The 26,074-nt window shown below is 44.6% G+C and overlaps 1 protein-coding gene across 2 annotated transcripts; it reads right to left on the bottom strand.

The window, feature by feature from the left end:
- Positions 1–114: 114 nt before the first annotated feature.
- TRIM14 (tripartite motif containing 14) lies at positions 115–24,928 on the bottom strand. Of its 2 annotated transcripts, XR_004956309.1 has the most exons (7): positions 24,349–24,928; positions 22,432–22,527; positions 13,094–13,327; positions 9,405–9,567; positions 6,069–6,161; positions 2,854–3,480; positions 115–2,795 (listed from the first exon to the last, which is right to left on the bottom strand). XR_004956309.1 is itself a non-coding variant. In XM_016146284.2 (6 exons), the coding sequence occupies exons 1-6, from the start codon at positions 24,562–24,564 to the stop codon at positions 2,945–2,947; spliced, it is 1,338 nt and encodes a 445-aa protein (XP_016001770.2). In that variant the 5' UTR covers positions 24,565–24,928; the 3' UTR covers positions 115–2,944. The 2 variants fall into 2 exon arrangements, 1 of the variants encoding a protein (XP_016001770.2); XM_016146284.2 differs by having other exon boundaries at positions 115–3,480.
- Between the last annotated feature and the right edge of the window lie 1,146 nt (positions 24,929–26,074).

Raw genomic sequence — 26,074 nt, 5'->3', positions numbered from 1 at the left:
CAGGGGCCAGCTGACCACTGCAAGAAAATTGTGAAGGTGGAAAATGAGCAAGGCCCCATCCAGGCCTCAGTGCTGTGTACATGAAGCGACATTAACTCCCAATGAAGACCATGGTTAAAAGGGACAATATTCATATTTTATTAAAAATAAACCATACATTAGAAAATTGCTGTCATCTGAACATATCTGTAAGCAATTTGCTGTATCAATGTATTTCTACAAATTCAAATCTGAAAGCGCAAGTGATGAGTAAGGGACCCCAAGGAAGCTCAGTCGTCTGCTGAGAATATTCAGGGAGGCTCCTGCTACCGTCAGGTGGCAGCTGGGCTTATCAATTGTCTCAGCATAAGCATCACAGGGACCCCGCTGGGGATGCTCATGCATCCCGACATGGCACAGCTCTACAGTTTTTAAGGCAAGTTCATATCCTTTGGCTTATTTGAGTCATTACCCCCATTTTACAGATAATGTTCCAAGAAGTGAAAAGTGACTAGCCTAAGGTCACAATTGTTTGTGGACCAAAAGTGCCGTTTTCTGGCTGGCACAGGCCTTGGCACAGCGTCGGTATTCGATAAAAACCAGTTTTTGCCCCTTATAGTCCAGCTACTCTCAAAACCCCATCTGGGTGTAAGAACTCATCTCAGAGCCCAAAGAAGGAAATGCAAAGGTAGACTTGGATCCCAGAGAGTAACAAGGCAACAAAGCAAAGCATTACAGGCCTGCTGAGAGAGAGGCTAGAGTAAGCAGGTGCTGCCCAGGCTGCTTGCTCAAACACTATGGCCTAGTAGACCTGAGCAGAGACCCCAGCTTCACCATTAGCTGTGTGACTTGTGTGTCAATCTTGCCATGTATAACACTGGGTAACTTTCTACCTCCCAGGGATGATGTGAGGATCAGATGAGTTAATAGCTGTAAAGCATTAGAACAGTGTCTGACTAAAGAACAAGGGCTGTTATTACTAGGCCCCTATGGCTGTGGGTCTGGGAACAAGTCTTGATTTGCAGGGATGAACAGAGATGTAGGGTCCCCTCTTCCTCTTCCAGGAATGCCCTCTGCCTGAATTCAGTTCTGTGCCATCCCCAGTAGAATTAATTTGCCTTTTTTTTTTTTTCAGGATTCCTGGACCATAGTGTTTAGACATCTATCCAAGCTAGTTTTAAATGATTAAGTTAGAACTAAAAGCACTTTCGAGGTCCCTTCTGTCCTGCATTCTACTTGTATTAGATTGCCCCATGTGAAATGGCCATTTTTAGGTCAAAAAGTATTGTAAATTTGTTTTATAACGTTCAAATTGATGCACTGAGAGTCTGTTTAAATGACATGGGAGATTCACCTTTGCATTCTCCTCACCCTACCACTGCCCTCTTGCCATGCATCTAACAAGATACTTTTAATACAGTATTTCTTAAAAACTGTCCAAGGAGTTTGATAAATCAAACCTGAACCTTCAGAACTGAGACAGGAGCCCTGGAAAGAGGCCTTTCCCTCCCTGCTAGAGGTGCTGGCCACCCTGTGAGGTCATGTTGGTTTGGCCTGCTCTATTTTTACTGTCAGTTCTTTCCAGAAAATGGGGCTCTCTGGGTTTCCTTGGTAACATTTGCGATCTGAGGGATCTGAGGAGCCTATGGTGTCTGGGCTGCCCAAACCCCACTCATAGCTCCTTTTAATTTTAGGACAGTGGGAAAACTGCCCGTGGTTGCTTAGCAATGGTCACCTGATTTCTTCCCAACATCCCCTGAGAAATAAATAAGCAGTACTATCTCCCAGGTTGAAGGCTAGGCCTGCAGGGCTGGGCCAAGAGGCAACTCAGGCGCTTGCCTGGGAGCTGGGGTGTGGCCTAGCCCTTTATCACCACGGGTGACTTTAAGCAACTTTCTTTCAGGACCTTAGTCTCCCCAAATGTATAATGAGGTCAGGCTGGGTAATCTGTGAGGCTCTCCCATCCCGGTTGCAGTGAGTCAAGAATAGCTTGCTGCTGATCATTCAATCTCACAGCGTGGGAAGGTCTTACTGAATACTTTAGGGTGGGGGAGTACAGGACATAGTTGCCCTTAGAAAGCTTCCAAACTAATTGGAAAAATAGAGTCCAGGTTTGTGGCTCTGATAGATTCTTGTGGCTTGGGGAGACTTCCTTGGGAGCAGTTAAGCCTGGGGAAGACTGAGACAGGCAAAGAAGAAAGGTCTTTCTTATATAAATGTGTATAAGGCACCGGAGAAGGAAAGAGCCTAAGGCGCAGAGGTGGAACTAGGTGACACACAATTTTGATCGAGAGAGTCTCTGAAAAGAGCAGTAGGGGCTAGTTGAGGAGGGGCAGACTAGAAAAGCCTTGAATGCTAAAGTGAGGCAAAGTGCTTCCCCGCCAGCCCTCCATTCTTGGGAACCTCTTCATAGTTCTGAGAGGTCGAGGTTTTAGGCAGATCACTCAGGCTATAAGTGGAGGAGAATGGGAGAGGGTTTAGGCCAGTAGCTATTAAGAGGCTTTTGAAGCTACTCTGAAGGGAGGTGACATGGACAAGCTGAAGTAGAGTGGAGAGGAGACAGCAGATCCAAGGGACATTGCATAGTCAGGGCTGGGAGACTCTCATTCATTCACATATTTATTGTGCACCTACTATGTGTGAGGGGATTCTGGCTGCTGTATGAGGGAGGCGGTCTGAGGTTAAGGATAATGTATTGTAGCTTGTCAGGATGCTTAGGACTCACCTGCAGGTGTGTCTTTTCAGGAACTTGGACTAAAAGCAGTGTAGTACAAGTGCTCTGGTGGGAAGATCTGATGAGAGCAGCAGCAGCAGCAGCAGCGGAACTGTGTTTAGGGTGTGGTTGAGACTAGCCTTGGAGAGGTAGTTAAAGCACAAAGCATAGCTTGTAGACGACGGGGGGTGCTTAGAGAGCAGTTAGTTAACCAATCACCTTTGAGTCGGGTGAGACCAGAGCCTTAGAGACCTAGGGCAGCCGGGGAATGCTGATGGCCCCTTCCCAGAGCCGCAGGGCCGGGTAGAGCGCCTCCTGAAAGGCAGCGCGGAAAGTGTGCAGGTGGCGCATGCTGCCTGAAACGTCGTAGAAGGAGAGGATACCAGCCTCGTAATCTAGGAAGATGCCCAGCCGGTCGGGGTCGTGGCGGGGCTGCAGACGGCTGCGCTGGCAGTCGTGGAAGGCCCAGTACTCGAGGTCATAGCGCTTGATGCACCAGGACTGGCGGTTGCAGCCCAGGCGGGCGGCGGCTGATTCCCCGTGACGCCGCAGGGAGGCGTAGGCCGCGCCCACCCACCAGCCGGCGCCCGCCTCCTGCACGTCCACCTCCCAGTAGTGGCGGCCAGCGGCGAAGCAGTCGCGGCCCAACACTTGCCACAGCGCATTGAAACGCTGCGCAGGCGTAGGTCCCAGGCGGCCCAGCAGGGCGCAGTGCACCGTTAGGCGGTCGGCGGACAAGCGCAGCCGCGCATGCATCGTGTCAGGATCCAGAGTGGGCGTGCGCGCGTCTGCGGAGGGCGGGAACACCGGGGCACGCCTGGTGGGCGGGGCCACGGCGTGCCCCGCCCCCCGCTACCCCGGAAACCAACCCTGTTTAGCACCTGCCATCCCTCTGGTTCACAACAGAAAATGGGAAAATTCTTAAATCACTCACAGAGAAATGCAAACCCACTCTTTTAACCCTGGGAAGATGGCTGGGGGAACGTGAGGAGGAAAGGAAATTTTACTGTACACCCGTTGTGCCATTTGAATTTTGAACCATGGAATTTGCCAATTTCTAAAAAAATTTGTTGAAATCCCATTTACTGTTAACATGGGTGTATAGTCTTTTAATTTTTTTCTTTACTTGCTGTTTATAGCTTTCCTTAACATTGGTATCATACCATACATACTCTTGAATAATCTCTTTTTAAAAATTTATTGATGTGTTATGAACATTTTACCACATCAAATAATATTCTAATAGCATTTTAATGGCGACTCTAAGATTTTGATGTATGGATGCATTAAAATTAAATCTAACCCCCCCCCCGATTTTAAAAAATATTTAGACTTTTTGAAAAGATTTTGCAGACACTAATATGATTATATCTTTATGCATCTGATTATTTCATTAGGATATATTCCTAAAAGAATTGCTCAGTCAATAGGGATGATTGTTTTTAAGGCCTTTAGTAAATACTGCCAATGTCCTCAAGAAGGGTGGTGGAGTTTAAACTCTCAATAATAGTTCTCATTGATTTTATACCACATATTAAAAGTCTAGTTTGTAAAGTATGTGGATGTTAAATTTTAGTACATACTGCCAGTTTTCTCAGTAATGTTTTGGAATTTTCTGTAGAGAGGCTTTATACATCTTTTGTTAGATTTATTCCTAGTTTTTAAAAAGTGTTACTGAAAATAACATTTAAAAATTTTATTTTCTAATTGTTTATTGCCAATATATAGCAATATGATTGATTTTTGTATACTGACATTACATCTAGCAGCTGTTCTAAATTCACTTTGTATTTCTAATTTATCTGTAGATTTGAGATTTTCTGTAAGTAATCATGTCATCTATGAATAATGATTTTTTTCCCTTTTCTAATCCTTACAGCTTTCATTTCTTTTTCTTGCTTCAAGGTACTGTCTAGAACATCTAGAACAATGTTGCACAGAAATGGTTGTAGTGGGCATCCTTTTTTCCCACTCCTGGGTAAATGCCCAACAGAAATGAATACATATGCGTATCAAAAGACGTGCACAAGAATGTTCATAACAACATTATTCACGATAGGCAAAAACAGAAAGAAGCCAAATGTCCTTCAGTTGTACGAAGTGTGCTATAGTCGTACAATGGAATACTATAATGTATTAAAAAATACAGGATCATCCTGAGAATCAACTGGTGAAAAAGAACAAACTACTGCTACACATGACAAATACTGGGCGACAGATGCAAGACACAGAAGAGAACAGTCTGAATGACCTAGTTATATAAAGGTCAAAAACAGGAAAAACTAACCTACAGTGTTAGAACTCAGGAGAGTGATTGTGCTTGGGGGATAGTGAATAGGAGCCAGCATGAGGAAGGCTTCTGGGGAGGTGGAAATGACCATTTCTGAAGGAGATTATAGAACGTGTCTACTTTTAAAGAATCATTGAGCTGCACCCCTACGATATATGTACTTTTCTTGACGTATTTTATATTTCAATTAGATTTACTTTAAAAAAATGTATGCCCAGTAATTCTACTTTGAGAAATTACTCCTAAAAAATAATCTAAAAATGAGCTAAGGTATTTTAATTCACTTATTAATTTATCAACAAGTATGTCCAAGAATATATGTTTATTATAGCATAATTTATAGAAAGGAATATATAAAGCAGCTTAAATGCCCAAATTATGAGATTGGCTAAATATGGCATAGTCATTCAATAGAATATTGTGCATCTTTTAAAAATAATAATAATATTTATATTTATTGAAGAAAAAAATTGTACTGTTAAATTAAAAAACTTACAAAAGAATATCTATACTATGATCCTTTAAAAAAATCTGTACAACTATATATGCCTTTAAAACATCCAAAAGAATATATGTCAAAAAATTAACAGTATATATCTCTGGAGGAGGCAATTATTTTCTCTTTGTCTATCTGTAATTACTAATGTTTACAAGAAGCATGCATTACCTGTGTGATTTTTTTAAGGGAACAAAGATGTTCGCAATATATCAGTAAATGAAAACATTCCAAAACAGTATGTATAGTAGGACACCATGTTTGTAAAAAATATATACCTTATATATAGATATGCCAAAGAAAGCTAAAAGGGCAAATAACAGTAGTTATCTATTAGTACATGTCTACTAGGGTATAGACATAAGCAGAAGAATTTCCAAAGCTCTTCAGTGATTTATGAGTGATTATCTTTTTTAAAATTTTGCTTTCTTTTGTTTTCTTATTTTTCCAAAATGAACATAAATTATTTCTGTATTTAAAAACTGTAATAAAGGTTAAAAAACAAGTTGGGTCTCTTAGGGAAAAAAGGGGGGCCTCCATATCTCCCCACCCACCCACACACCCAAACCTCTCCACTCTGGGGGTCTTACATTTTAAGAAGAGTGATCGCTCTGGTGAGAAGCTTGTTTTCAACAAGAAATCCAGCTTGGTGCTGGAAGAGCTGGAGAGCTGGCAGTTCATATCTGCAATGAATTGTGAGAAATGAGTGTGTGGCGCTCATGCAAGCAGCACAAATTACAAAACATACTAAAAATATTACAAAACGAGATTCTCCCCAGGAATCACATGCAAATTAAGGTAGGAAATGCAAATTCGCAGTCACAGGAAAACTCCAAGACAATGCTGAAATCTAAAAAGAAATGCACTTTTCGGTGTTGGAAGGTAATTCAGCAATGGCAGGTCAGTGTGAGTGAGCCTTGAACGCAGGCAGGAGATGGCAGGCTCCAGGACCATCCTGAGAATCAACTATGTGTTTAACAGTCAAAAATGGCAGAAATGCAAATTCCAAGATAGAGATGGGAACCAAGAAATTAAAGTTGAGTCCTTAGCAAGGTCACGGTGATGTCTCGTTCAGGTGAGAGGGAGTTCGGGGGGAACCCAAGCCATGGTCCCATCTTTAACAGCTCAGTCAAGTAAATGGGGTGAGAAACAGGCTCATTTGAACTACCAACCTTGGCTCAAGGAAGGCTTTATGGGGGAGGAATCACCTCAGCTGACACCTAAAGGAGTGGGAAGATTTGGACATCAAGAAAAAGGATGGGAGCCTTTCCCGACAAGAGGGTACAGCATAAGCAAAGACATTAGGGCAGGTGCTGGGAGTGGCATGTCAGCTATGAGGAGCCATGAAAGGTGTTTTGAGGTAGCACAGACATGAACAGAAGGGTTTCCAAAGCTGGCTCCGGTGAGGAATGGGTGGGCATAGCGAGAGTGGTGGCAGAGGCCCTGTTGGGAGGCTCAGGCTTGAACTGGGACAGCGAGGGTAGTAAAGGAGCTGGACTCAGGAAAAACTGCAGTGGCAGAAGTGCCAGGGTTTACCTGTTAACTGGAGTGGGGAATGAAGAGCAGATCAGAGACAAGCAGCAGCAGATTGGGGAGGTGGGGCAGGGGGGGTGGGGCGGGCAGAATGCTGGGTTCCATTCTGGCCTGTTGAACCTGTAATGACTGTGGAACAAACAGGCAGAGAAATGGGGCCGGGCACGGGAAGGGCAGTGGCGCTGCGGTGCTGCGAGACCCCCATCTCCTAGGGTCCTGCCTGGGACTTAGCACCTCTCATATTACCTCTGATAGCGAGAGCGATGGCCTCATGGGGGTGGGTGAGGGTGATGGCCTGGGAGGAAGCAGACTCCAGGGGATGACAAAACCGACCGTGGGACCAGAGTCTGTTTGAATTCTGTCTCTATCCCTACCAGATGTGTGACCTAGGGCAAGTCGGTTAACCTCTCTGAGCTTCCGCTTCCTCATCTGTAAAACAGGGATCACGAAGGTACATGCCACACAGGGTGGTGGGAAGTTGTTGTTGGATGGATTTCTGTAAAGTGCTTAGAACAATGCCTGGCACAGAGCAAGTGTTAGCTGCCATCAGGCACTCAGCAGGCACCGCAGTTCTTTGGGAATGGACCCCTGAGAATGTAAATGTGAGTGAAGTGCATTTTGGGTCCATCTGAGTATCTTCTTGCCAAGGGTGGTGTGGGGAGGCTTCGATGCCTATTTGCTGGATACTGATTATTCTTTTTTTTTTTTTAATGGAGATATATTGACTGCTACAATTCTGATTTGAGATTTTTTTAAAAAAAATAGTTACATCTCAAGAAGATGTAATTATTTTTTGCCATCAGAATCGCTCTCTTCTTCCTCTGACCTTTCTTGGCCCCCGGCTGTGTTTCCTTTTGTTACCTCATGAAATCGGCCAGCTCTGCAGCCGGGGCCTGGCCTCACCTCGCTCCGTTTCTCAGAGGGTGCTCAGTGGGTGCTTGAAGTATTTCTGCTTTGCTTCCTCCCATCCCTTTCCTCCTCCTTGTCCCCTGACCCTCAGGGCGGGCACTGCCCTGCCAGCCCCGGTCTGAGAAGGAAGCTCCCAACTTCCTCCACCGCATCCCCCGCCGCTCTCCCCTCCCCCGCTGTGCTCCAGTCACTCTGGCCCCCTCTGTGCCAAAAACTCGCCAGGCTCTTCCTTCGCTTCGGGCCCTTGGCACATGCTGTTCCTCCTGCCTAGGAGACGTTTCCCCCAGATACAACAGCAGCGACAATGATAGCGGACACTTACACAGTGCTTAGTTATGCTTGAGCACCATTCTAAGTACTTTGCATAGAAGAACTCATTTCATCCTTATGACAAGCCCGTGAGGGGCGCTGTATTATCATCTCCATGTTATGGGTTTGCAAAGAGAGGCATAGAAAACCTAGGTGCCTTGCCCAAGATGGCAGGGTTAGGAAGTGGTGGACATGGGACAGGGCCCCGGGTAGCCTGGCTCCACATTGTGCATGTGACCACTCCGTTCTCTGGCCCCTCAGGTCTGCAGAGGCTGCAGAAGGCTTCCTTCAAGTCGGTTCGCACATCCCTTTCTCAGAGAGGCCTTCCCCACTTCCACATATAAGATAGCTCCTCCCCCATGTCACCCTCTAGTCTTCTTACCCTGCTTTATTTTTCTTCAGAGCTCTTATCACTTTATTTTTCTTCAGAGCTCTTATCGAACAACATATTTGTTTGTTGTCTGTCTGTCTTTCCCCCAAAAGACTGAGCACCATAAAAGCAGAAGCTATGCCTGGCACATAATAGGGACTCCATACATGTTCTGAATGAATCATAATAGCAGAGATGAATGAATGAATGAATGAATGAACAGATATTTCTGATACCTTCTTTGCATCAGGCTCTGAGGAAACCTCAGAGCTGGACCCAAAATGGTTCTTGACCTTCAGGCATTTGTAAGAGTCAGGGACAGGGTCCATGAATCCAGTTCACAAACACCCCCAGGCAGGAGATGGGGCAGATATTGGAGGGGAAGGGCAGAGGGGAAGATGGCCAGGAGAGGGAGTGAGCCCAAGGTGGTGTGGAAAGGCGTCCCAGCTGAGCACAGGTGTGCTGGCCCGACAGGGACGCTGGGCTTTGACCAGGTGTCGGAAGAAGAGGGGGAGCTGGCCATTGAAGCGGGGACCCCAGAGCAGCAATGTGGAGGTGTGGCAGAATCCCAGGGGCAACTGAGGGGCAGAGCGGAGCAGCATGGCTGCGAGAGGCAGGACACAGTTTTGGGAGGGGTAGGAGGTGACATCAGAAGAGTGGGCTGGGCCCGACCCAGGGGCCTTTGACTGCACAGCCAAGGGCCTCTGTGTGGGAGAGACATGATTCACGGTGGCGCTCTCCTCAGTTGTTTCTGGGTTAAAGGACACTAGGGAAGGGACACAAAGTTGGTCTCGTGGTGACTTACTTTCCTTCAGGCGAACGTCCAGTGGCGTCTGAAACATTCTCTGCATGGCTTCCATGAGGCCCTTGAAGAAGCTCTTGACGGGCTCAAATGATTGGGGGATAGGGTGGCACAGCTCCTCTCGGCTCATCTGCTGCTTCAGCTCCCGCTCAGTGGCTGTGAACTCCTGTAAAGGCACATGGGAGACAGGGTGGCTCCTCCTCAGCACTAGGAACAAACCTGGGCCAGCAAGCATGGGCCCCACCGCACCACGCCCTGGTACCTGGGGTCAGCCCAGACTGCACGCCCAGGAGTGGGGGCCTGGAGAGACCACAAAGAGCAGAAGAGATGTGGCATTTGGGTTTTAATGCTGGCTCTGTTCCCCGCTTCCTGCCTTCCGTGTTCACTGAGGTCTGGTGGCAGAAGGAGGCAGGCAGACTGCCCCGCCTTTAAGCTGCTCAGCATCTCGTAAGGGGCCCTGAAACTTGGCAATGTGACAGGGGGCTGCCTGAAGTATAGGGGACAAAATTCATGAGATACCAGTTTTCCTGGAGAAGGAGTCCCTGGAAGTTCAGCGGAAATGCCACCTGAGGGGTTCTGGCCACCACAGTAGGAACTTGTCCCGTTTGCTGCCTGGACAGCATGTTTTACATACCCTTCATGTGTTAAGTGTGGCTTTGCTACACAGAAGCTAGAAAATGTACTCTCAGCCACCTTCGCACCCATGCAGCAGGCATGTAACAAGGCACCTCCAATCCAAGACCTGGATGTGGAAATGAGGTTGAAATACTGACAACAGTGTGTAACTCTTGGGGACAGCTGTGGCAGAGGCTCTGGGGGCTGGCGCCCTGAGTCCGCAGTGTGAGCTGCAATGTCTTGCAGAGCAGAGAGGTCGTGGTGTCTACACTGGGGCACATCTGTGCTGTGGCCTGGACTTCCCTCCTGCTGCCTCATCTCCATCCTGACTTCCTGGCCCTCCTGGAGATCCTGTGAGCTGCCCAATACTCTTTCATAAACTCATATCTTGCTTAAAAGTTAGAGTGGATTCTCTTGTTTGACACTAAGAACACTGTCTGCACTTTCTGAAGAGCTGTCCTAGGCAATGAGTTAGAAGACAGCAGACTGTGTTAGGCGAGCAGGCCCTGGCTCATGAGCTGTGCTGCCCAAGACAGGATGGGCAGATGGATGGCACTCAGCTGTCGGGCAGAGGCAGGCTTATCAGGTTGGATGCTGAACCTTGGGAGAGGGGCTGTGGAATGGTACCCAAGCCCCGTCCAGCCTAGGAAGCTACAGGTCTAGAGTCCATCCTCATTTTGGTGAGGAAGAAAATAATTTGTGGGGAGCCAGGGCTAAGATCATACCCAGAGGGCTAGAGTAGAGCTAGCCAGGGAGACAGAGCACTAGCAAGAAAGCAGGGAGCAGCTCTGGGGTGGCAGGAAGGTGGCCCAGAGGGCAGATGGGTGGGGTGGGCCTGGGGAGGGGGATGAAGCACAAATGCCGTCACCTGGTAACCCCAAACTCCAGCATCTAGCACAAGGTCTGACAAATAGTAGATTCTCAATAAACATTTAGGTTGCAATAAATAAATGAATGAAACTGAGCACATTTGCTTCTTGCCTTTGCAGACTCAGGAAACAGTCCCCTAACCACCCATATCTCAAGCCAGAAACCAGGTGTCATCTTGGATTTCCCCACTTTCATTCACCAATCCTGCTGCCCCTCTTAAACCTGCCTTCTTCTCTTCTCCCCTTTTGTTCTGGCCCTTACTGGTCTAGCCCGCCATGACCTCTCTCCTAGCTATTGTGACCTCCTCCTAGCTTCCCTTCTAGCCTCCGGTCCTAGCCTGCCAACCACGTCTTTCGACCTATTACTAAAGCGGCCTTTCTAAAGCATTAACCTGACCATGTCATTCCTCAGTTCAAAACACTTCCCTGGCTCCCATCTCTTTATAGGACAAAGTCTAAACTCCATGGCCAAGCACATAAGGCCTTTCATGAACGAGCCCTGGCCTCCTGGTCTAGCTGCATCTTCCAACTGCCCCTCTCTTGTTCCCCTGCCCCATGTCCAGTCAGGGTGAACCCCAGTGGTTCTCCAGCCTGCCACCTCTCACATGCACATGGCTCCTTTCTGCATGGGATGTCTCTTCTGCTTTGTCCCTGTGTATATGCCCAGAGAGCTCCTCCTCATACTCTCAATCCAGCTCTATTATCACGTCCTCCTAGAAGTCTTCCCCGATCCTCTATACAGAAGCGGATATTTCAGGAACATACTTTTGCTAGCTTGCTTGAGCTGTGTTGTAAATACCGGTTTCTGAGCATGTGTCCCCATCCATGAGCTACTAATGTTGAGCTGGGGCCAGGCACAGAACAGGTTGCTCAGTGAATATCTGATGAATAAATGAATGAGCAAATGGAAGGAATGGTAAATACGATGAAAATCATAGAATAAAGAAAAAAGATGACAAAGCCTTGAAGGTAGCATTATTTTAAAAGAAACAGACAAAGGTACCCCTCTGCACATTGAACTACAGTATCCATTGTGCCTATAAGAGCACCTCACTCACAATTTTTTGTCAGGTTTATTTTTCGTTAGCTAACGGTGAGACCCAGGCTAAGTTGACTAAGGTCACACAAAGGCACAAGAGTGCAAAGAACCATCAGGGACAGGCTTGACTGGTTTTATATTGACTGACTTGTCCTATTTTCCAGCCAGAGCCTGTGCTAATCTGTGGTTAGACTCGGTGCCACCTTTATTTAGTTGTACTTGCCTTGCCCCACAAGCCTTTAAAGCATCTTACAAAGGTTATCTAATACTGCAAGATTTTCCTTTACAGTGAGAAGAATGAAGCAAAGAGGAGACCAGCATAAGAATGTAAGCTGGGAGCCGGAGTGAGATGAGGAATAAAACGTATGCCACGAAGTCTTAGCTGAGCTATTTGGAACCTATTTGGCTCCAAGCTTCCCAGAAGCCATGGAAAAGAAGGAAACAGGAAGAGTGACATGAGCGAAAAGCAATCCAGGTGCACAGGTGACTGCACAGGAGCATCGACATGAGAGAGGAGTTTCTCCCACGTTCCCTGAAGACAGGAATACCACCCTCAACACATGCTTTCACTGAGTGTAGCATGAGCATCACAGGGGCTATTTCTTAGACTCTCCTTCAGTATAAGGTAATAGTTTCCAACGGAACCCAGTGGCCAAGGAGCACCATGAGCCAACTGTGACTCAGCTCTTGAGGTCTGCTCAGTAGCTGACAGGACATTTACCTTTCCAGGAGGGGTGTCTCATTGAAGACTATCTAGGTAGAGGGCCAGGCAATGATGCCTGTGGCTTTAGAGACAGACAGACCTGGGCTCTGATCCCAGTGCTGCCACCTACCAGCTGTATGATCTCAGAAAAGTCACTTCATCTCTCTGAGCCCCAATTACTCATTAGTAAAATGGGATGAGAATTCTACTTTGCAGAGTTTTGGTAAATATTATAGATAAGATACATAAAGTGCTTGGAACACAGAGGCCCTAACAAATGGTGGCTGTAAATGTTATTTCATTAATCTAAGATATATATTATCTTCCTAACAATGTATATTTTCTAACCACTTGTGCCAAGAAAGTCTATGTGCTGACAGGGCAATTCTCTATGTATTTACTCAGTGTGTAAATTCCGTGGTTCAATGCCACAGAAACCAAGATGAGGGTAGAAACCTAGCATTACCTGCAGCAGTTGTACAGGACTGGGCTCCTGGCTGATACTCCAGACCTTGTTGGAGAGACTGTTCAAGAGGTCAATTTGTTCCCCACAAGACTTGATTTGGTCCCTGTACACCTGGAGGGTAAGCTGCATGTTTTTATCAATGAATTTCTTGGCCATCACTTCCTCTTCATCAAGTAGTAATCTGAGTTCACTGAATTTCTCTGTCAGCCAGGTTTTACTTGACTCTGCGTGAGCCTAAAAAAAAAAAAAACCTGTTGTAGATTATATGAGTTCCAACCAGGAAATGTAGAATAATCAACACGAAAAAGCTATTATCCATCTAAAAGCAAGATGGCCAGTCAGGTACAAGATCAACTTATAAAACTCAAGCTTTCCTTAATACCAGCCATAATCAATTAGAAAATGCATGGAGAAATAAAAGTCCCTTTTAAAATACTGAAAAAAATAGAAAAATATCTAAAAATAAACCTAACAAGAACTGTAGAAACAAGATAAAGAAAAGATAAAGTATAAAACTGTACTGAAAGACATAAAAAAAATCTGAATGTGTGGAAGAAAAAAACTATAACCTTGGCTGGGAAGATCCATTACTATAAAGATGCTATTTGTTACCAAGTTAGTCTATGAATTGGATAGAGCCCCAACAAAAGTCTTAACATGCAGATTAAACAAATATTAAATTATCATGGGGGACGATAAGCACAAGAAAAGCCAAAAATTGCTTTAAAAAGATCAATGAAGGACAAGCTACCTTATTACAGAGCAAAACAAACCATAATGCCACAGGATTTTAAACCACGTAGCTTAGGCATAGACACAATGATCAAGAACAGAGTTTAGAAAAGAATATGTATATATTTTACATATATATATATGTATGTATGTATGTATGTATGTATGTATGTATAATAATGGTGTCAATAAATGGTATTGGTACAACATGAATTAACCATGTATTTGAAAAAAATTTTAAGTTAGATCCTTACACCATATATAAAAATAAATTAAGACAGAAACCCACCTATGAAGTAGTCTTGCCAACAAATATGAAGCTGAATCTGATCAAGCCTCTAGATCTAAATAAAAGATCACTTTAGAGGACAAATAGAAGACAGAGGAACATGTGAACCATCAACTCAAGAAATACATCAAGGAGGAAAAAGAGTGGCGTAGATGACAGAGGCTCTGTTTATCCCTCTGACGACCAAATCAAAGTTGTGACGGAAATAAGTAGCAAGCAGCAAGGAAAAATCGCCTGGGATCTTGGTGAACAAGCCATACAACCAAAGAGAAATCCGAGAAATCACCCTGCAACAGCAGACTATTCCCTAGTAGTATGCACTGCAGAACAATGAAGCTCAGCCTCCCAATCAAGGAAGTGAGCCGTGTAATCAGAAAGTATTTTCTGGCCATCGGACTGGATGAATTTGACCTGATGCATAATATCAGCATCTGGAAGGGTACGTAGGATGGGCAGGTGGCAGCGTCTGTCGGTACTGCATTGTTAGATGATGACGGTATTAAAATTTTTAATGTGTAAATTTTTTGAGGCAGCAGTTTTTCTTATAGGAATTGATCCTAGAAAATGTTTTCACATGCACACAAAGATATGTGTGCCAAGATGCTCACTACAGTATTCTTGGTGATAGAGAAAAGTTGGGCAAAATTTTCAGTATGGGAAATGTGTGTTTATTGTATAAATTATGCTGCATTCATCTAATGAAATAATATATAATGATTAAAAAGAATGCAGCATTCTGATACATGCTACAATATGGATGAACCTTGAAGACATTATGCTAAATAAAATAAGCCAGGCACAAAAGGACAAATGTTGTATGGTTCTGCTTATATGAAATGTCCAGAATAGGCAAATTTGCAGAGACAGGAAGTGGGTTGCAGGTTACTAGGGGCCGGCGAGAGGGGGAACGGGAAGCAACTGCTTAATGGTTACAGAGTTTATGTTTAGGGTAATGAAAACATTTTGGAAACAGATAGTTGTAATAGTTGTACAACACTGTGAATGTAATTAATGCCACTGACTCATACAGTTAAAAATGGTTAAAATGGTAATTTATGTTATGTATATTTTATGACATACACCAAAAGAATGTAGTGTAGGTCCTGTCATGGAGATTCTCCAAGACACCACGTGAAAAAGAGCAAGTTGCAGAATAATACATATAGGAGAATGATCGCATTACATAAAAGATGGCAAAACGAAAACTATAGCATATAAACATATGAATCTGTATGTTTGCAAGTGCCTTTAAAATGCCTGTGAGCTGTCACATTTGGGAAGAAATGTGGGATGAGGGGATGGAGAAGGGTAACTCACTTAGCACGTTCTACAGTCCTTACTATATTCTAATATAGTATTGTTTAAATTTTTTAAAATGAGCATATGTTCAGGTATTACTAGTACAATTAAAAAATGAAACAGATAATCATTTGAAACAAACAAAGAAAGAAACATAGGCCAGCCTCTTTCCTCAGCCCAAGCATCTGTATGGCCCACACGGAGATTGCTGCCTGGCGTCTGGGCAGGCATGGGGATGGGCAGGCTCCCCTGTGATGCCATGTCCTCTCCTTAGTGGGCCAGGGACGTGTGGTGCAGCAGGATCTAAGGGACGGGTTCCCCAAATCTGTGTTTCCTATATAATGTTCTAGGCAGTGGTTAGGTTCTGAGGCTAGCTTATACTGCTACATGCCATGTAGGTTAAATCAGCTTTGGGCTAGTCTGGAAATTAGTCTGTACTAGCAACATGGTTTCTATGGTCAGCGAGCCTGGACTCAAAATATCTTAAAATATCTTTGTCGAATGGCCAAATGAAGGAAAGAAAAATGTGTCCCAAACCCTTAATTTATGAACACATTTTGGAGGACCTTTCTGTAGAAACCAAGAGAGCCACTACCCTGCCAACCAAGCTACATTCCAAACAGTTTCTACAGATCCACTCTGTAAAGAAGAATATACAAAATAAGCTTAATGGCACTACACATTGTAATAATTGTTTGAAAACATCCACAAGAAAACTTAATGTGTAAACATATGAAGCTGATTATGCAATATGGTTAAAAAAATAAAAATAACCAACAAAAGAGGGAGAGAGAGAGAGAATTCTAGCAACAAAGCAAGAAAGTATGCTGTCTGGTTTAGGCTGTATTTGTTCAAAGTGAAACTGGATCCCAGAATGAACTGGACTGGGGTTTGGACATGCTGGACGGGGCTGAGGCTGGGTGAGGGCCTGACACAGTCTAGATGAGGAAGGTCTGAGGAGAGGCGGAACTTGAGCAGAGATGAAGCCCTGGGCATGGGAGGGTGAGGGATTTTACATGTGGAGTGCTGGCAGCCGTGTGACTCCAGTTCTACCCAGGCCCCTGGAGGGTGAGAAGACTGTGAGGAGAATGGAAAGAGCTGTTTTTGCTGAAAACTCTGTATGACTTTGGACAATCCTGCTATGGGCGCCTCTCAGGGGGATCCCACCAGGGAAGGGGTGCGCGCTCCAACCCTGCCCAGGCCACATTAGCTATGACGTCCATGCTCTCTGAAATGTGGCAGTGCCCTCCACTAGGAGCCAGAAGAATGGCCATGCCTAGCAGGATGGTGGAGACCAGTGACTTTGTCAGGGTCAATAGCAAGGCCTGGCTGAGTCCTTATCTTCCTTCTCAGTCTGACAAAGGCTGATCCCGTTGGTCCCCGACCCCATGCTGTGGTTCAGTCTTTGCAGCTCTGGTGGGTCACAGGGAATGGCACAGAGCCAGGAACCAAGGATGTTTATATACTCCCCAGGGCACCAGTATAGGCCTATGTGCCTCAGGCCCATTTCCTGTCTTTCCCCAGCTCTGCTCTGCAGGGCGGAGGGACTGACTCCTGCAGGCCGGGATCCTCCTTCAGGCTGGGTATGGTCCATGCGAGGAGGACCCACAGGGAGATGAGAGAGCGAGGGGAAGGAAACAACCAGAGTGTGTGTCTCCCGCCAGGGCCTCCATGAATGCCTGCATCCTCTAGTCCCTTCCACCCTCTTGCTCCCATAGGACAGGCCTGCTCTGGTTCTAGCTCCTGCCTAGGCGGCCCTGGACTATGCACTCTGCCAATATCACCTCCTCCCTTTGTCTGTGCAGCCAGGGGTGAAGGTACTTTCTGCTGGTGCTAACTGCCTCGCCACTCCCTGGTTGGCTTCTCTGCCTTTTTCATGCCGTGTCACTATTCCCTGCATTCATCCCCTCTGTCTGAACCTCTCAAATGTCTTCTGTCTTTCTGGGTGGGCCTAGATGGATACAGGCATGGCCCCAGGTCCACCTCTACCTTCCTGTGTGACAGCCTATGCTTTAAATCCCTACCTAGGTCGGGACTCGATAGACAGTAACTAACCTTAAATATATATATTTAAATTATATATTACATATGTATATAATTATATATATGTGTATATATATAATTATATATTTCTTCTTCATTTATAAAAGTATCAAAAGCTCACTGTAGAAAATTTGGAAGATTCAGAAAAAACATAACTACTCTGTCACCTTATTCCAGTTTGAATAAAAATTAGGATAGCAGGTAAGTGTCAAATTTTCCCTACACATGCTTTTATTGGCCTCCTGAGGAGCCATGATGAGGAAGTGAACAGCATATTAATAAGGATGTCAGAGAAAATGGTTTAACAGGTGTTGGTTGGGGATTAATAACCAACTTGATTGTCTCTGGAGTGGTTGGTTCGCCCTGGCCTTTGATGCCTGACTTTGGACTGTGTATGTACTTTATTGGTCTTAATTTATGTACAAAGCTGTTTTATGGACTAAATTTCAAGGGAATGGCCTTTTCCTTAGTACTGTCTCTGTGTAAGCAAGTATGGAGCAGAATGGCTGCTCCAGATCCCACTAAAACCAACTACGCCTGCTACAGTTCGGCAGAATGCATGAGAATCCTCACAAATGTTTGTGCCTGCTGGGCCAAACGCATCACTTTTGGGACTACGTCCCAAAAGAAATAAATCATAGTGCCAAAAATGTTCACTGCAGTATTATTTTATATTAGTGGAAAACTGGAAATTATCTAAATGTTCAACGTTAGGAAAATGGCTTAATGAATCATAGTAAATCTGCGTCATGGCATATACAGCCACTAATGTAGACATTGACAACACAGGCACGTGTAAAGATCTTAAACAACGACAAAAACCCATATATAAAATGACATATAGTTTTGGTCAGTAAGAGAGAAGGAGCTGACATGGAAAAATCCCCCTTTCTACTCCAAACACAAAAATAAAATGAGTAAATTTTAAAATCATATGACCAAGCTCAAAAAAACAAACAAAGAAACAATAAATGAAAAATAACCTCACAATCAAACAACAGAAAAGAAAATCCTCAGGTGCCAAAAACAAAGAGGGAACTTGATGTTAGAGCCTTGGACAGGAGCTGAGCTGAGTGACGGCCAGGAGGGGCGGAGGTGTGTGAGAGCACAGCACACTGGGGCCTGCTCATCCAGGAGGGCGCTCCCGGCACCTGGCCCCATACCAGCTGAGAGTGGGAAGGGGGCCACCTGCATCAAGTGAGAGTCACAGAAAGCTGCACCATCCATGAACCAGGCACCAGAAAACTCTACCTACTCTCCCGGGGAAGGGCCAAGGAATCTTGTCATCCATCCAGGGTAATAGGCAAAAAGAGAGTCACTAGCAAAACAAACAAACCAAACAACATGCCTGGAGTTAAAATTCATGGAATCTCAAAACTAAAAAAATTCACATGGCAACTGGTCTGGAACTACTGAAAAATCAAAGAGTCCCACACGGTTGCTCATGCCACAGTGCTCTGAGGGAGCACTTTTACAACCGGGGCATGTGGAACATCACAGAAAATACCTAGGCAAGATGATGATTCCAATGGCAAATCACACAAAGAAACAAACAACATCGCCTCACCTCCAGATTGGGGAATTCTATACTAGAATTCTATATAGAACATGTCTCAAATTATATAAAAGCACATACATGTACAGAAAAAAAAAATCTCAACATGTGAGCAATGGTTGGCCTAAAGTGGTAGAATTATGGCTGAATTTTAAGAAATCTACTTCTTGGCCAGGAATGTAAATGCTCACAGGAAACAGGCTGGTAACATAGTGAGGAGAGTGGTCAGGCAGGACATCTGGGGAACATGTACCCTTCTTATGATAGCATCCATGTGAGAACGTAGGCCTAAGGTAGCCACATCTTCCTACTTTTCTACATCTAAATTTTTATATAAATAAAATACCTCTTAGCTTTAAAAAGCTGACCACTAATTACATTTTTGTTAATACCTTGAAGGCCACTTAGGTATAAGTCTAATAAAACATGTTCAGGATTTATATGCTGAAAATCACAAAATGCTGATGAAAGAAAACAAAGATCTAAATGAATAAAGAGACATACCATGTTCATGGACTGGAAGATAACCTAGCAAAGATGTCAATTCTTTCCAATTTGATAAACAGGTTTAACACAATTTCTATCAAAATCCCAACAAAGTCTACTTTTTGTATATATAACAAGATTATTCTAAAATTTAAATGAAAAGACAAAGGAATTATAACAGCTAAAATAATTTTGAAAAAGAAGAATAAAGGGGGAGGCAGCAATTATTTCAAAACTTATTCTCAGCTACAGTAATCAAGACTGTGTGGTATTGGCAGAAGGAGAGACTCATGGATCAATGGAACAGAATAGAGAACCCAGACTTATCCACACACAAGGATAGCCAACAGATTTTTCACAAAACCAAATCAATGGAGAAAGCACAGTCTTTTAAGAAATGGTGTTGGAATAATTGGATATCCATAAGTTAAAAAAGAACCCCGAGCTAAATCTCATACCTTACACAAAAATTAACTCAAAATGTACCATGGAATTAAATGTAAAATGCAAAATTATAAAACTCTGAGAAAAAAAAAAAAACAAAGGAGGAAATCTTAGAGCTTGGCAGAGGTCTTAGATGCCAAGAGCAGAATACATAAAAGAACAAGTTGATAAACTGTATTTCATCAAAATTAAAAACGTTCACTCTGCAAAAGGTTGTTAAGACTATGAAAACACAAGGCTACAGAGTCTGGGAGAAAATATTAGTAAAACACATCTGACAAAAGACTCTTATCTAGAATATATAGACAACTCTCAAAACTCAACAGTAAGGAAACAACTGAATCTGGAATGGTAAAAGATATAAGGAGATCTTTCACCAAAGAAAATATACAAATGGCAAATATGCACATGAAAAGATGTCAACATCGCTAGCCACTGGTGAAATGCAAATGAAGACCCTATGAGCTATCACTACACACCTATCAGAACGGCTAAACTACAAATTTATGAAAATACCAAGTGTTGACAAGAATGCAGAGAAACTGGATCTCTCATACATTGCTGGTGTAAATACCAAAAGGCACAGCCACTCTGGAAACTAATTTATCTGTTTCTTAAAAAACTCAACCTATAAGTACCAGAGAACCCAGCACTAGCCCTCAGCATTTATCCTAGAGAAATGAAAATTTGTGTCCACACAAGAACCTATACGTAATTGTTCAAAGTAGCTTCATTTGTTAATAGCCCCAAACCAGAAACAACTCAAATGTCCCAAAAGAGGTGAATGGTTTAAAAATGTGGTATATCCATCCATGCTACTGGATTGATGGAATGTTATTCAGCAATACAAAGAAATGAACTATTGACATGCACGACAATTTGGATGGATCTCAAGGGCATTATGTTGAGTGACAAAAGTCTCAGAAGGTCATGTACTATATAATTCCATTTTTATGACACTCTCAAATGCTCTAATTATAAAAATAGAGAATAAATTAGTGACTGCCAGGAGTTAGAGATTGTTGGGAGCAGGAGTGGGGTGACCATTAAGGTGTAGCATGAGGTAGCTGTTGGTGGTGACGGACCAGTTCAGTATTTTGATTACAGTGGTGATTTCTTAAAGCTACACACATGATCAGTTGACACAGAATTTATACACACATTCAATTTTCTGGTTTTGAAATTGTACTATAGTTAGGTAATATGTAACTTTAGGGGAATACTGGGTAAAACATCTCTGTGTACCTTCCTGTGAATCTATAATTATTTCAAAATAAAAGTTTAAAGGTTGGAGAGGTAAAAGGAGAAAACGATACCTTAGACTAAGCTGAAGCCTGCCCCCTTAGACTCTCTACATGGATCCTAACTCTGTATCTGCTCAGAGATTTGCAGATATTGAACTTGTGCCCCAGTCCTGTTCTGGCTGAACAGCCCAAAGCACCTCCCCCAATCCCTTCGGGTGTGCCAACTTTCGGTTCCCACATTCCTTTCAATTGATTTATCTGTCTGGGATTGGAGTCCTGCTCTTAAAGACATGGGGGACACTATTAATAATTAAGCCAGGCCCACAGGTATAAACCACAACTGTCCCCAGTGAACTGGAGCCTGTAGTCACCTTATAGATGGTGATGTTGGGCAAACATGGAGCCAGTTCTGTGGCCTGGCATGGGCCTCTGCATCTGCACTCTGCTGTGGGCCTGGCCTCAGGGAGACCTGGGTGCCAGCTTCTCCAATGGACAAGGCCAGTCTCCATGCCTGACTTGTGGTAGTCAGTCAGGGAGGGGTTCATAGAGCTCTCAGCAGGACAGGCCCTGGGAGGGGGCATCCTGCCTCAGGCCTCACTTTGAGGAGGGGGTGCTGAGACTGAGAAGGGAATGGCTGAGTTCACATAAAAGGCTCCTTGAGACTGAATATCTTTTCCCAACATGGCAGCTCATAACATCAGCCCAACTTCCCATTTAAAACCCACAAAAGAATCCATTTAAATAAACGCTGTGATGAAAGGACAAGCCTGAAAAAAGTAAATGCTTATGGAATATATTTATACCGTATTTACTTTCTTTCACCATAGCAGTGAAACCTAAAGGCTATTTTGTGTTCCTTAAGCTGAGTTTTGCTTTGTTTAAGGCGTGCGGAGATGGAGAACTAGTCCCTTCAAGAGAATGGCCTTGGGGATGGCGGGAGAAAAGGCTGTTCCTCCATTTTGTGAGTTGTTACTGGACAAGGCTAGGGCTCTGGACAGAGGCAGACTCACCACAAAGCTAACAAAACTGTAGCCTTAGGCCCCTCACTAGCATGACCCTGTCATGGTCCTGCACCTAATTTTGTGTTCTTTTGCCCCCAAATTGTAGAAGCCCTTGACCTCACTAAATCTGATTTGCCCCTTTGAGGTTGGTTTTTATTTTTCCTTTTCTCCATATTGGGGAGAACCTTGTGTCTGAGGAGAAATGTGAACATCTCAACAAGAACAAGGAAGAAATGTCTACTTGCCTTGAGATGCTCAGCAGTATCTTCTATCTGCTTTCTGTTGCCAACTTGCTGCTGATTCTTGGCTGCCAGCTGCTTTAAACATTCTTGGATGAATTTCTGTATGTAAAAGAGTTAGAGGGGAAAGTCTTAATATCACTTTCAAGATAACAAGGCTCCCCAGGGATCATCTCCTCTCATCCCTGTGTTGTGTTTCAGCTGAGGTACCTGAGACTCGGCAAGTGAGGTGACTTGCCCAAAGTCAAGTGGCAAGCTGAAGGATGAGCTAGAACTAGGGCCCCTCTGGTTCTCAGGGGCCCACATTAGGGATTCTTCAAGCTTTGATACCCTTCACCCTTTTTTTCTAGGATAATCCTGTTTGTGACCTGCTTTTCCAGTCCCTCAAATAGGACTTTAAGGCAAGCAGCCTGAGAATAGGCAAAGAGCATGCACTTACAGATTGAATATTAACTGAGCACCTATTACGTGATGAGCCTTGTGCCTGTGCCTTCCAGTCACTGGGTATTTCTCCTATCTTGGTACTTGGTGAAATTCCACTCATCCTTCAAGGCCAGTTCTAATGGCACCTCCTCCAGGAAGTCTTCATGGGCTTCTTGTCTCTGGTTCATATTGTCTTCTATGTGGCTCCCACTGACCACTGCCTCAATTGTGCCAGTTACAATACTTATCATACAGTATTTTCACTGTTTTCTCCCTACCAGCCAGAGAATTCCTCCAAGTAAGGGAAGAATTGATCTATTTCTTGACTCATGGTAGGGAGGTATGTGCTGAATTAATGGATGACAGATAAATAAATAGGTGAGTGTGGATACAAAATGGTTACCCACAGTTAGGTGGGCGGACTTACCTTTGAGACCCATAAGCAGTATCTCTGGATAGCACCGCTATTAACTCTAGAAAAGAGCCCTTTGAGGAGTTATTATTGTTACAACCATTTTACAGATAAAAAAAGGAAGACTTTAGAGACACAGGCAAGTCTTGAACCCAGGACTCCACTTGCTCAACAGGCCCTCACAGGGCCCGTTATCACCTTAAAGCTTCAAGGTGTCACACGTGAGTGTCAAGTCATGCCATGCATGGAAATGTGAATCACAGAAGACTTCTCGGAGGTGTTAGTGGTAGAATTAAAGTCTGTCAGAGATGGGTGGGCCTGCCTCGCTCAGAGAAGAGGAGAGATGTGATGGGAGCCACAGAGCAAATAGTCCACAAGTCCTGAACAAGAGTCAAGAGTCCCTCCCAGAATTAGGATTAAGCAAGGGTGCAGACTTCTAGGAGACAATAGGCTCCGTGGGGGGCAATCTGTCCGGTGGAGTCCTGGGTTCAAGACTTGCCTCTGCCTCCAGAGCCTTCCTTTTCCTATCTGTAAAACGGCTGTTTTAGCTTCCACCCAGCTGTTATGCGGCTGGAACGGAAGTATGTGAGGGGAGGGGCGCAGAGCTTGGTGGGCAGGGATGACAATTGAGGCTGCTCCCAGCATAGTCAGGCAGTCCACAGTCCCGCCCTGTTAACTCCAGGAGAGAAAACCGGAGATGTTCGTGTGGCTTTCCAGGCTACACGGCAGTTTTCCAACAGGGAGGACTTTTCATCTTTGTTAAAAGGCAGATTTTCTTCCAGCCCTAGAGCAGTGTGGTGAACCTGCCATAGGGAGCGAGGCTAAGAGTATCTGGGTACCAGCAGGGGCTTCCCAAGTTTTCACTCCTAAACTCACCTCTTCTGAATGTTAACTTTGGCCTTGGCTCACCTTGGCCCTTCCTTAGGCCTCAGTTTCTCGTTCTGAAAAATAGGTTGGCCGCCTGGATGACTGCCAGCTACTTTGGGGTTTCCGGTACTAACGGGAACAGGCAGTTGGACCCCGGGCACGCCCCTCCCCGACCGTTGCTCCTGGGCTCGCTCCCCGCCGTGCGCCCCCCGCGTCCCCACCTGCACGTGCACCGCCTCTTCCAACGCCAGGCCCACAGGGTGTCCCCGGTGCGCGCCCAGCACCGGGCAAAGCGTGCACACGCAGCGCCGGCAGCGGCGACAGAAGAGCTCGGCCACGCGGTCGTCGTGCTCCGGACAGCGGAAGCCATACGATTTCTCCGACTCCACATAGCCAGGCTCCTTAGACGTTCCGCTTAGCCCCGCTGCATTCGCCATTCAATCCCCTTCCCCCAGTTTGGGGCTGCCGCAGAGCAGGAGGAGCTCTGGTGGGAAAATGAAACCAGTTCGGTGGGGCGGGGCGGGTCTGGCCAGCCCAGCTACAGGATGGAAGGATCACAGTGCAGGGCTGTCAAGGGGCAGAAGCTGCATCATCACCCTCTTGATAAACAGGGCGCTCTCCCGCACCACGTGCTCCTGCAGTTTTTAGCCAGTGCTGAGGTGGTTCAGGCCTGGTGGTACCGGTTTTGTGTCTGGCCTAGAGGTGCCACAGCAGAAATGTGGGCTTGTTCCTGCAGACCTTAAAAAAACAGACAGCTATTTTACCAGCAAAATGGATTTACTTGAGGATAGCAGAAGAATTGCAATTCAGGACAACCAAGCTATAGCAAAAACTATACGAAAGTCCAATAAACAAAGGAGAGGAATGTTATTTTATAGAAAAAAGGAAGTCGGGAGGGGTTGTTTTGAACGAAAGACCATGGGAGAAGAGTGGTGGTAGTTTCTTATTGGCTGAATTGCTGGACAAGAAGGAAAATTTCCTTCTGTTGGAATAGTAAGGTAGTATCCAATTGTTAGGTGCATGTCTTCCGGTTGTTGCTAATTGGCAATTCTTCCTGTTAAGGTCTGTAATCGACTTAGAGTAGTAGTGCATGAGGGCTCCCCCTTCTGGCCTCTCTGCTCCATTTTAAATGACCTTTCTTTTTATTAATTTTTGCATTCTTAATGGGCTAAATGAAAGGACACAGGCTTCCCCTGCTTAGTGACACTAGTCCAGTCATGCTCAGAAATATGCAGCAGACCTATGGATGGGACCAAAGTTGGCTGTGGTCTTCCTAGATGGTATGCATTACCTACACTTTTCATTTACTCGTGCCCTTTCCCCAGGAAAAATGACCATTTCAACAGTTGTAAGAAACACTCTGGAAACTCCAATTGCCCCCAGGCTGAAGTCTCAGCCTCAACTAAATGTAAATTGGTGCAGCCATTATGGAAAATAGTATGGAGGTTCCTCGAAAAATTAAAAATAGAACTGCCATATGATTTAGCAATCCCACTTTTGGGTATTCATCCAAAGAATATGAAGTCAGTATTTCAAAGAGATATCTGCACTTCGGTGTTCATTATAGCAGTGTTCATGATAACCAAGATATAGAAACAATAATCTAAGTGTCTGATCGATGAATGGGTAAATATGTAGTGTATGTATATACAGTGAAATGTTACTCAGACCTAAGAAATCATGCCATTTGTGACATGGATGAGCTTGGGAAACATTGTGCTAAGTGAAATAAGCCAGATAAAGACAAAAACTGTATGATATCACTTATATGTGGAATCTGAAAAAAAAGTCAAACTCACAGTAATAGAGAGTAGAAATGTGGTTGCCAGGGTTTGCAGGTGTAGAGGAAAAGGGTACCAGATCAGTTATAAGATATATGAATATGGTAACTATACAGCATGGTAACTATATAGTTAATAATACTGTATTGTATACTCAAAATTTGTT

Source organism: Rousettus aegyptiacus, unplaced genomic scaffold, assembly GCF_014176215.1.
Source record: "Rousettus aegyptiacus isolate mRouAeg1 unplaced genomic scaffold, mRouAeg1.p scaffold_m13_p_3, whole genome shotgun sequence".
NCBI classification, from domain to species: Eukaryota; Metazoa; Chordata; class Mammalia; order Chiroptera; family Pteropodidae; genus Rousettus; species Rousettus aegyptiacus.
The sequence above is the reverse complement of the archived record's forward strand: the minus strand, read 5'-3'. Positions and strand labels throughout refer to the sequence as shown.